Below are 12957 nucleotides of genomic sequence, written 5' to 3' on the forward strand. Positions count from 1 at the left end.
GTGGTGGAGTAGTGGAGGAGAGGGTTTTGAATTAGATGGAGGATAAAGTGTGGAATTTGGGATATGAAGACCCAAAATAGAAGAAGGGGATGATGGAGTTGGGATGGTGGGTTTTGGGACATAAGGACCCAAAATAGATTTTGAAGATAGAGGAGTGTTAGATGGAGGATTGAAGGACTTATGAATGGATGGAGCTTTTGAATTAGAAAGTTTGGATGCCAATTTTGATTTTACTTTGAGATGCATTGTATGAATGGATGGAGCTTTTGGATTAGAAAGTTTGGATGCCAATTTTGATTTTACTTTGAGATGCATTGCTTCTTTGAGAAGTTTGGGGATCCACATAGTTTTTGATTTTTTCTTTTGGGGCCTTTGCGGCCTTTTTTATTTTTCTTTCTTTCGGATCATTTTTTTTTTGAGCATGTCATTTTGAAGGGACACGTTGATCCTTTGATTTTTGTGGATTTTGAGCTTTATGCTTTTTAGATTGGGCATCCAAATTACTTCCAATAGCAATGGGATGGGTGAATGAGAATGAATGACTTAAGGATTTTATGGATGGTGTGATGATGGAAGGAGAGTGTTGGGAGGAATTCAATGATGTGTGCCTTTGTTGATCTTGCTTAGGGATTATTTGAGGTGATAGGGTGGTGGATGTAGAGATGTAAGGACCCAAAATGGATGGAAGGAATGGAGGATCTAGCTTTGGAATATAGGGTCCCAAAATGGATGTGGATGACGAGGGATGACAAGATTTTGATTTGCATGAAGGAATTTTGGATTTAGGAGGAATAGAGGATGTACCAATATCTTGAGAATTAGCTTGAGGACCCTTATTATTTTTGAAACAAGATGCGAGTCCATTTTGAGGGGAATGAGATGTCGAAGGAAGATTAGGATCTTTAGATGGATTAGGGTCATGACATGGAGATGAAGGGATAATTTGATCTTGACTAGGGAGGGTATCATGATATGGAGTGGGAGGGGTGACTGGATCATGAGATGGAAGGGGATCATGCGATGGTGGCAGAAGATTGGATGTAGGGATCATATGATCATGAGAGGAAGTGGAGGGAATGATATCATTAGATGGAGTGGAGGGAGATTCATCATGAGATGGAGAGGATTCTATGGTAGCATGATTTGGAACAAGCTTTTGGCATGTTTGGAGTTGTGGGGATTGTGTGATGGAGGAATGGGGGTATCATGAAGTGCGAAGGATTGGGATTTGTTTTGAGGTGGAGTTGATTGAGTTCGATGGAGGACTTGAGGAGATGAGGCAACTTGGTTTCGAGGTGGGGATTTTGTCTCCTTTGCTAGCATGTCTTGGATAAGATTATGGATGATGGATTTGGAGGATGTAGATAATACAAATTTTGGAGGATTAGGATTAGATGGAGAATTGGGATTAGATGGGGGATGGGGATTGGATGGAGGTTAGGATAATGGATTGGGGAATTAGGATTAATTCTTGGAGGACTATGGAGTAAAGGATTTGGATGGGGAGTAGAGGTAATGAATGTGTTGTAAAAGGATGGGGATTAAGATGTAGATGGGAGGGGAGATGAAGGTATACCTATTGGATTAGAGGGGTATGTGGATGGGGAATAATATGGATTTCCCTTGTCAAAGGTAGAGGAAGGGTAGGAGATGTGATATAGATTGGGATTGTATATATTGTGTTGAGATGAAATGGATGGGGATATGATAGATGGATGGGATGTTATGGGATTGACTTGGTAGGCAGGTTGAGGTGGTTCGTGAACTTCCATGAGCATCTGCTCATACCAAGCTTTGAAATTTTGGGTAGCCATGTTGATAATGAAGGATTAGATTAGAATTGGATGAATACATTTTGGAGGGAAAAGATGGTGAAGATGATGTCAAATGAAGATGAGGATTAGGAGTTGGCTTCGAATGATAATGGATTAGATTTGATTAGATTTTGATTGGATTCTGATTTGGATTGGATTGAATTGGATTGGATTAGGATTTGATTAGATTAGATTGGGTTGGATTGGATTAGAATGATTGATTGAATTGGATTGGATAACTGGATTAGAAAGATGGATAGATAGATAGATTGATTGATTGATTGGAATTTTAAACAAAAATATTGGTTGAGGGAGGATGATTGCTTGAATGGATGAAAGTGGATTGGAGATTGAAGAATTATTTGGATAGATAGAAATGAATTAAAGATTTGATGATGACAAGATGGAATTTGGAGAGAGGGAGGATTGATTGGTTGGAGGAATGATGGACTTGGCAAGAGATATCAAGAAATGAATACATGTTGGCCACTGACGCACATAGAGAATTCAAACACAATGTGCTATCCTAGGAAGTTGGATGAGGAGGAAAACCTTTGCTTGCTAACTCAGGTACACACCCAATAGCTAATCAGAATACGACGGCTGAGTCTCACGCAATGGATTCTCAACGCCATATTAGTTGACTCCAAATGCTAATGGGGGTACGATATGGCAAGTCTTTTAGAGCAGTTACTATCTCCCTTGCACAAAGATTATCCACCTTACGGAGGTGAATCGGGTGGCTTCTATCCCTAGGGTTTTTAGTATGGATTTTCGTTTGAAGACTACTCCTTGTAGTTGCAAAGGCGCGATTGAGGCCTATAGCCTTACAAAGTACTAAGCAAGATGTAGTCATGCAAGCATGTTTGAGACCTCAAGGGGCCCTACAAAGTGCTCAATATGAGAGTGAACTCTCAAATAGCTCTGTCCTCTGAACATTTCATCTTGAGAGGCCTATTTATTATAGTGAGTCGAAATGCCCAGGTCTGATTGTACTCACTTGGGATGTTCCCCTCTCATCAATGCCTAAGCAAATTGGGAGGGCAGGCCCGCTAAGGGTAAAAACATGCAAGCAAACAAGAAAAGGTTTGAGGGTCGGGATTTCTGATTGTCTATGTAGACAAGAGCATACTCTCCTACCTCTACACTTTCCCCAAACATAAAAAGCAATAGTTCTTTTACCCCTAATTAGATCTAGGTGGCTAGAATAAGAAGATTAAGAAAAACACAATGTTTGGTTGGATTTCCTTAGGCAACCTGCAGAAAATCAGATTAGTAGTTTTGTTTATGTCTTTGACTGCTCAGACAGGACCTGTAAAACTCAAAAATTTGATTAGTAGACAAAATTCTGTAGAAACAATGCCCGCGTACGCGCTAAAGGGGGTTTGAAAAGAGAAAAACGGATAAATGCAGAGATAGATAAAATTTGAAAAAATAGAATATACCTGAGGCAGACGCGTTGTTCTGATGGCGGTTACGCTGAAGCACGTGCACTTGCGTTGAAGCAAGTTAGTGAAACAAAAATTCAAAAATTCAAAAACGGACGGGATTCTGTCGAAGCGCTCGCGCTATTCGCAGAGCGCTTGAAGCAATAGTTCCGAAATAAAAGGATAGTTAGATGCAAAAACTAAATATTTTTTTTTTTGATTTTTAAAGTTTTTAGCCCTTTTAGTGTGTTTTCAAGTAATAATACTGGAATAGAAACAAAAGATGGAAGAATGGAAGAGAGGAGAAGGAATAGGATGACGTTGCAGGCGAACATGCTATTCCTGTGGCGCTCGCGTTGTTCTGCAGACCTGTAAAAGGGCAGGTAAATTTTTTTTAAACTCCCATCCCACACGCTAAAGTAGGCAATGCTCGCGCTGATCTCGTGGCAGTCATGCTATTTTGCAGTCGCTCGCACTATTATGATACCTGCGATCAAAAAACTTGCAAAGACTCCAAAAAAGATTAAATTTAGGGACGTGGGTCCCATCGGGCATGCCAAAATGAAGAGGGGAAAATGAACAAATGTAGGATTGATGGTTTGTATTCAAATAAAGATTCAAACATATAATGAACCATTTATACCTTGCTATCTTGTCTTCTCCTTCAGATTAGACCTTCGGTGAAGTGAAGAATGTGCCCCTTCCTCACTTGAGTGGATTGGTCCTTGATGGGTGTGTGGAATGCTCTCTAAGTGCTCAACAAGATAGGTTTGGATTGGATTTGAATGATGAAGATAGATGAGATGAATTGGATTAGACGATTGAAAGATTATGAGGATATGATAGGAGGAAGATAGAAGAGAAATGGGCAACATGAGGATGTTATGAGAAGTGGATCCTTTTGTGAGGAAATGATCCTCCCATTTATAGATTGGAAGAGGCCAATGAAGGACCAATATTAATATTCTTATGGAGGGTTGAGATTTATTTGAAATGGAAGGCATGGATCAAGGGTGCCTTGGGAAAATAAACAGGAATATAAAATTCCTTGAGAAGAAGGGGGAAAAGAAATTTGAATTTCAAAATGAGGAATTAAAAATTCCAAAATAAGGATGCATTGAGGGATTCAAAGAAGTTTGACTTTCTTTGAGAGGCTCAATGTTGATGTGACATGAGTGGGAATATAAAATTGAAGGATAATGATAAGCATGATTATGAGAGATTTTAGAGGATTAATTAGGTTAAGTGGGATTAGGAAAAGTGATTTGTAGGAATCACATGACTAGGTTAATTAATTAAAAATAATTAATTGAGTGGGTTTAGGGGAAATAATTATTGGAGGGGGCTTTAAGAGAATAGGGGAATAATTAATTTATTTGATAAATTAATTAATAGACAATAGTGATAAGATTAATTAAATTAGATTTAATTAACACTGGGAGGAATAAGGATATCCCAATTAAATCAATTAATTATGTTAACAAGCTTAAATTAATTAAATATTAATTTTAGGTGTCTACAGATGGTTTGGAGGACTTCAAAATTACTCATATCTATCGGGAGGGCGATGACATTAGTAACTATCTTGCCAAGCTGGTGGTAAAATCATGAGGGGATGCGTTACGACCTGAGTACGATGAGGCATAAATGTTGCTTCATTGGTGGACACCACTTACGCCTCTACAACCTAATTCAAATTTCAATATTTAATGATTATTTTTTATGAAGTTAACTAGCACATGGGAGGCTGAGTGTTATGTACATATATGGTGGCATGATAAGCTGATTACCTTGGTGAATCATTAATGTGAAGGACAAGGTCCTTAACTAGCATTTGGGCCTCATGTAGGATGAAGGATACAACTTTCTTGGGGATGTAAACGTTATGATGGAAACAGTTGGAGATTGCCTATTTATAACCACAACGGTGGATTGTGACTCATAAAGCTTTATCTTATTTCAAAGTATATTGTTGGGTTAGAGATGGATACACCTATTCTTCTTGAGTCCACTAAGCATTGGATGCCATTCCTCCAAGAGGTGATTAATAAAAGGTTGATGGTAGTGCTAAAATATGAGCACCCACTGGTATTGCATGCGGTGAAAGCCATTCTGGGTCAAGAATTTTTGATGGCTTATCATAGCCATTGGGTTAGTTCTAACATCTATGCTATGTTTTTGGCGATGGGTTTGCATTTATCAAAGGCAAAGATTAAGCAGTTACGTCAAAGTTTGTTTAAGCATACCTTTTTGGGTTAAATGGACATGGTTCTTGATAATGTAGACTAGGATTTGAAGATCCCTCTGCCTCAACACTATTATTTGACAAACAATGGTGGTGTGGGTTTGTAGAAATTCCCAATTGTAATGTCCTTGGAGCTGAAGTTGTTAGAAGCTCAATGGGGTGGCATGGCGCGTAGTGTCCTTTTTCTGCAATGGCTGACTCATGTAGTGGAGTATCCAAAAGAGAATTGGCTGTGGTCTTACATGAAGGAGGAGGGGTTGATGGTTGATGATGATGAAAATGTGGTAAAGGAGGAGGAGGTTTCTCTGTCGACTGATGGAGAGGAGTGGGTGGAAAATGATTTTAGAAATGTTGAAGAGATTGCCAAGGGTCCGACCCATTAGGCCCGCAGTGTAGACCTTTGATTGCGCATGCTTAGGTGGTGGCCATGGTTAGGGCAGAAGAAGATGAAGAATAATCGGTTTGAGTCTGTTTAATCTTTTTTGTTATACTTTGTTCCATCCACATTTTGGCAATAGAGTGGATGATAATAGTATTAGATGCTTAGAAGGTGGTCAAATGGTTATAGTCTGTAGTAGTAAGTATGGTTGTGCCCTTCTATAGTGGGCTTGGGATATGTATATGGGATATGAACATGGTGCTGATAAATGATGTAACACTGTTTTTTGATAATATAAAAGGGAGTTGGCCCACACCAGCTATTAAATTAATAAAAAAATGAAAAAAATGATAATATTTATTTGTTTAGTTATTCCGAATGTGCCGAGTAGGAATCAAGTCTTTTTGAGTGTAAAATCTCAACACAATAAGAGATGAAATCAGGATCATTACTTTGGATGAATTTGAAGAAATAAATACTCCTTAATCTTTAATTCTTAGTCAAAGAGATTTTAAATTAAAACTTGTACTATCTTATTAAAAAACAAAATGATCTTATTAATGATATAAAATCTTTTATAAAAGCCACTCCTACATTATCTAATACAAGTGCCAAGTTCCCTGCCATTTTGTTACAATTTTAGTAGCATGCTTGTACAAACATCATGTGAAAAGAGTTTATTTTCACTACCGTATATAGGTTATCAAGAATCCCAACAAATTCTTCGATGCTTGGACATATCAACTCAGGTTGATAAACTTTCAAAATCTCCCATATAAAGTGCATTGTCTTTTGTACACTTGGATTATAAGTTTGATAGAAGTGGCATCATGTGCGTGCGTGCAGCCTTGCAATTGGGAAGCAAGAGTGAATCTAGATGGATATCTGAGGGCCCTATAAAGTCACAAAATCAAATGAAAAACATTGAGCATGCTGCAAGGTGGGGCTGCATAAAAGTTAATGGTAGGCACAAAAATCCCAAAGTAAACGCCTTGTATGGGTGCGAGGTTGAGATTTAACAATACTACCAATAGTGGTAAGTTCCGTGGGGGAATTAGACTTATGAATTGCTTATATTTCAGTCAATGGGGACATGAATAAAGAAGAGACTCCATCTGGGCTCTAGCCTGCAGGATCCATAATGCTATGGTCTGTGCTACTTTCCACGAAAGAGGTGACTTCTTCACATGACGTTATCTCCACATAAGATTCAGTGAACTGGCAGTCTTTCTTGATAAGTGGTCTCCATGACTGCCAGCCACTGTGCAAGTTGAAAATTGTGAGATTGTGGAGGACCAATCATTGTCAGCTGGAATGTTGAGCACCGCACTATCCGTGATTTCAATTTCAACACAAATCTTAACAAGGATCATTACGGTACGTCTTCACAGTTTTTGCTCAAACTCATTGCAGAAGAAAAGAAGAAGTGCTCTGCTCTTGTGGGCGTCTTGTTTTCATTGAATTCAATAGCTTGGAAAGGTGGATGGGGTTTGACGTTGTTAATTTTGATCTCTGTAGTAGCATTTCAGTTCATTGCATGGTGTGTTGGGATCTCTAGTGCCTAGTCTGGCATGTTTTGTAGGACATTCTCTAAACATTTTTTACAAGCCTCAAATACGTTTGATTAACTCATGGTTCATTGCATCTTCCAGTACATGTCTGAGCTTTTTCATGACGTTTCTGGATGTGGGTCTTTGTGGTTTCACAGCATTTTAAAAGCAGTTTTGTAAACATGAAGGATGTTTGGTTAGTTTATGATTTGTTTGCACACCTGGCATCCTGTAATTGCTTTTCAATTGCGATAATTTAATATGCTATTCGCTAGCTCTTTCTGCTGGACTTTATGACAGAAGGGCAGGGTTGACACACTATGAGGGGTTCACCTGTACTTAATTTATGATTCACTATCATGTTTAAGTGTACGTTTCATAGCTTTGATGGTATTTCTGGATGTGGGTTTTCATGGCATTTTGTAATTGCTTCAAATTTTGATGGTTATGATGATGATGCACTAGCTTTTCCTACTGGACTTTATAGGACAAGTGCAGGGCAGGGAAGGGCAGAGTAGAGCTGACACCAAATGAGGGTGTGGTCTATGTAATCAGATGGCAAACAGCATGTGGGCATTTCAGAATGCTCGGAGTTTTGCCTTGGAGATACTTGTGGTTGCTATTTTGGTGGTACGTCTTCATGGCCTTAACCAAGAAGGAAAATGCCTTCTTGAGATGAAACAAAGTCTAAATGACACATTTGGTCGTATGAAAAGTTGGGTTCCCACAGATTTCGATCCCTGTCATTGGGAAGGTGTGAGCTGCGTGAACAGCATTGGTGGCCCTAGAGTACGGTCACTTAATCTCAGTGGTATGAATTTAACAGGTACCATATCAGCGGGTGTTTCAAATTTGACTTTTTTGAGGGTTCTGAATGTTTCTAAGAATAAGTTATCAGGCGAGATACCGCCTGAGCTTGGAATGCTGACGCAATTGGAGATTCTTGATCTGAGCACCAATAGGATGGAAAGTGAAATCCCTCTACAATTAGGACAGTTGTCATCTTTGAGAAAACTTTATTTATTTGAGAATTATGTTAGGGGAAATCTGCCTCAGGAGCTTGGCAATCTATCCTCTCTTGTGGAACTTGTTATCTATACCAATAATCTTACTGGTCCATTACCTCCCTCGTTAAAAAATCTGAAGAACTTGCAGATCATCCGAGCTGGGCAAAATATGTTGTCAGGGCCCATTCCCCCAGAAATTAGTGAGTGTGATAGCTTGCAGGTCCTTGGATTGGCACAAAACCAATTTCAAGGGGAAATTCCTAAGGAGTTGGGAAAACTTAAGAATTTAACAAATTTAGTACTTTGGGAAAATAAATTTTCAGGTTTTATTCCCAAAGAGCTTGGAAATTGCAGCAAATTAGAAATGATTGCTTTGTATGAAAACAATTTAGTTGGGGGGATTCCAGTCGAGCTTGGGAATTTGAAAACTCTGAGAAAGCTATATGTTTATAGGAATAATTTGAATGGTACAATTCCATGGCAGCTAAGCAATTGTACATCTGCACTTGAGATTGATTTTTCTGAAAACATGTTATGGGGATTCATTCCTAAAGAGCTCGGCCACATAAAAGGCTTGCACCTGCTTTATCTGTTTCAGAACAAACTTAATGGAACCATTCCTCGAGAACTGGGACTGTTAAGGAATATATGGAAGTTGGATCTTTCCATAAATCAACTCAGTGGCAGCATCCCAATTGAATTTCAATTTCTGACCTGTCTGGAACACCTACAACTTTTTGACAATACATTAAGTGGCACAATTCCTCCAGAAATTGGAGTTCACAGTAATCTTACAATACTTGATGTGTCAGAGAACAGTCTAAGTGGGAGCATACCGAGTCATGTTTGCAAATCAGAGAAACTGACATTATTAAACCTCTGGTCCAATCAATTAGTGGGGAATATTCCTTATGGAGTGAAGACATGCAAATCTCTGGTACAGCTGCGGCTGGGAAACAACAAGCTGACTGGTAGCCTACCCATTGAGCTCTGCCAGCTTATAAATTTGACTGCTATCGAAGTATATCAGAATCAGTTCAGTGGAACAATTCCACCAGAGATAGGGAACTGCAAAACTTTGGAAAGGCTTCTTTTGTCTAATAACTATCTGGTGGGTCACCTTCCTCCTGAGCTTGGGAATCTTTCACAGCTAGTGAGTTTCAATGTCTCATCAAATAAGCTTACTGGAAACATTCCTCTGCAGCTTGCCAATTGTACAAAGCTACAACGGCTTGATTTGAGCAGAAATGCTTTTACTGGCAGTGTTCCAAAAGAGCTCGGCAATCTTATTCTTTTGGAGTTGCTCATGCTTTCAGATAACAAACTATCGGGAAGGATACCTGGCATTCTTGGAAGGCTTTCTCATTTGACAGAACTGCAGATGGGTGGAAATTACTTTTCAGGCCCTGTGCCACCAGAGCTCGGTCAACTTACAGGTTTGCAGATTGCTTTAAATCTGAGTTGGAATAGGCTGTCAGGGCAGATTCCAGCTGAACTAGGCAACCTAAGTTTGTTAGAATCTATTTATCTCAACAATAATCAATTTGTTGACCAACTTCCTCCTTCATTTGCAAAGCTCTCAAGTTTAATAGTATGCAATGTTTCATACAATAACCTTACTGGGCCATTGCCTAATATAACTATATTTCACAAAATGCCTGTTAGCTGTTTCATTGAAAATCAAGGGCTCTGTGGAGCACCTCTTTTGGATGTATGTCAGCCCTTTTATTCATGGCCATCTGTCTTGCCTCCTGAAGCAACTAAAACATCAATGGGCCAAATTGTGGCCATAATTGCTGCAGTAGTAGGAGGAATTTCACTGGCTATTATTGTTGGCATTTTTTGCTTTTTTAGGCGGCCAGTGCGTGTGCTTGTCCCATTTGAAGACCAGCATCCTGTTACTTCGGATGTTAATTTTTTCCCAAAAGAGGGCTTTACATACCAGGATCTAGTAAAAGCCACGGATAATTTCTCTGAGGATGTTGTGATTGGGAGAGGAGCATGTGGAACAGTATATAAAGCAATGATGCCTTCTGGAGAATTGATTGCTGTCAAAAAGTTAGCTTCACAAAGAGAAGGAAGCAATGTAGAAAACAGCTTCAATGCCGAGATCTCTACTCTTGGTAAAATCAGACACCGCAATATTGTAAAGTTATATGGTTTTTGCTATCATCAGGAATCAAATCTTCTTTTGTATGAGTATATGCCAAAAGGAAGCTTAGGTGAACTGCTTCATGGAAAGTCATCTGTATTGGATTGGGAAACTCGCTACAAAATTGCTCTGGGAGCAGCAGAGGGGCTATCCTATTTACATCACGACTGCAAACCACACATTATTCATCGAGATATAAAGTCCAATAACATTCTACTTGACGATAACTTTGAAGCTCATGTGGGAGATTTTGGACTTGCCAAGATGATTGATGTGCCATATTCAAAGTCCATGTCTGCTGTTGCAGGTTCATATGGCTACATTGCTCCTGGTAAGACATGGTTCCTCCCTAAGGAAATTTCAATTTATTAATTCTGAGATTTTCTTGTGGTTCATGTTGAATAAGTATACAATTATAAGTATTTTGTGATTTTGCATTCTTCCAGGGTTGCTTTTCTAGTTGGTTTATCTTAAAACTAGTTACATAAGGGAATGCTTATATTTGTTTTTATATAGTATGCTCATATTTGTCTTGTATGTGTTCTTATGAGCTTCACCCATAAAATCATTTCCCTATGATTTTGTAGATCAAACTATGGATTTAGGAATCAGATATTAAACATGAATAAATGCAAGGATATAAACCAAAATATCAGAAGGGGTGGATGGCAGGATTTAAATTTTTTGAGGTGCAACATTAATCACCAACAGTGACTTACGTTTCAAAGTATTTGTGTGGCTGACAGTTGAGCTATAGATTATGTAGTAAACCAAAATAGATTGTGAGGTATAGTTCAGCTATCAGATATGAAACATGAAGAAATGTAAGGATATAAACCAAAATATCAGAAGGGGTGGATGGCAGGATTTAAATTTTTTAAGGTGCAACATTAATCACCAACAGTGACTTACATTTCAAAGTATTTGTGTGGCTGACAGTTGAGCTATATATTATAGTCTACAATCAATATGAAGGTATTTGATGACCACTTTTGATTTCAGCACCTTACATTCTTATTTTATTTGTGCCACTTCTCATTATCCATTGTAAATGTTAAGCTTGCACACTTACACAGCACAGCATATATAACTCTACTTAAAGGGATCTTCATATTCTTTCTGAGGAGATTATGCATGCAACCAAGGTGGCAGTGTATGCAAAGGGCTTTTGTGCTATTAAAAGGGTACCAATGTTTGTTTGTGAAGCTATGTTGTACCAAATATTGAAGGAAATACAGGAAATATGATTTTTAGAAAAGATACAATCAGGGTCCAATTTTAATCTGAGAAACAGCAGGAAAACTAACACATTTCAACAGTTCTTGAAATTGGCAAAAACAATGGCAAAACCTGACTAAAAAGCCATTAAACATCCCTAAACAAACAGGAAATCTCCCTGGAAATCCAAGATGTTTTCCCCCTCCCACAATGGTTTCCTGGACTGTTGGGTTGATGAACACATATTCCATCCAGCAGAAACTGTTTCGAAGATTTATAGCTGTGACTATGTTTGTAAATAGCAATACTTGCTTGTTGATATGTACTTAAAAGTATCTGCTTTTTTTTTCTCGCTTTGCAGATATCATTCTGGAATTAAATTCTGGTTATACTGTCAGCGGTCCTTATGCTACTGCTTCTAGGATGAAAACATTTCAGCACTTTTTGTTCCTTTTCAACAGAGAAATTATATGCCTTTTTTCTTAACAATTTCTTCAGGTTCTTCTAAAGCTTTTGGTTATTGTGTAATTAATTTCCAATGGAAGTTGTGAGCTTTGGATTGTGGATCTCTTGGATTTTAACTCATTGTGACAAAACTAGTATGCCTCGAAGCATTCAGCTTGTCTGGAGGTGTTGATTAACATGAAAATTGCTTCTACGTGTTTAATTTGAAAAGTTAAAACTTGAAATTCCTTCTGAAACTGATTGTCATGATGTCAAATAGTGGTATCATGTCTATCCATGGTTCTTCTTCTCAATAATGTTGCTCTTAGGTAATTAGGTCTAATTTTTATTTGGAATGATTATAGACTGAATCTCATCCAATTGTTTCATGAAGTGTATCACACAATCAGTTGCAAAACCCATTTGATGCTCTATTGTGTCAAGTTATTCAGCTTTCAAGTAGGTAGGTTCAGCGATAACTAGGGTGCCTTATTTTCTAAAGCAGTTTTTTGAGGTCGGATTCTTGATGTTAGCCATTTCCTAGAAGGTTTCACACAAGGGACTTGATGTTATCCATTTCCCAGAAGGTTTCACATAAGGAATTGAACTTGTTATCTATTGTTTAACTTTTCATTGTTTATTTTCATTCTATAGCTATTCTTGATTCTAGACTTAAATTTTATAGCCTGACGTTGTATTCCTCTTTCTTTTTTGCTGCCTA

General features: G+C 38.2%; 1 protein-coding gene across 2 annotated transcripts in view; it reads left to right on the forward strand.

Annotated features, from left to right (window-relative positions):
• The first annotated feature begins 6800 nt into the window (after window positions 1-6800).
• The window catches only part of LOC131069737 (probable leucine-rich repeat receptor-like protein kinase At5g63930), a 132795-nt gene continuing 126638 nt past the window's right edge, over window positions 6801-12957 (forward strand). Inside the window, exons 1-2 of one of the 2 annotated variants that reach the window (XM_058005275.2) lie at window positions 6801-7242; window positions 7903-10905. In XM_058005275.2, the coding sequence (XP_057861258.1) occupies window positions 7971-10905 (2935 nt within the window). In that variant the 5' untranslated portion in view covers window positions 6801-7242; window positions 7903-7970. Of the gene's footprint in view, window positions 10906-12957 lie in introns of both variants that reach the window. The other variant, XM_059213744.1, reaches the window with a different exon arrangement.

The sequence above is a fragment of the Cryptomeria japonica genome, chromosome 11, assembly GCF_030272615.1.
Source record: "Cryptomeria japonica chromosome 11, Sugi_1.0, whole genome shotgun sequence".
NCBI classification, from domain to species: domain Eukaryota; kingdom Viridiplantae; phylum Streptophyta; class Pinopsida; order Cupressales; family Cupressaceae; genus Cryptomeria; species Cryptomeria japonica.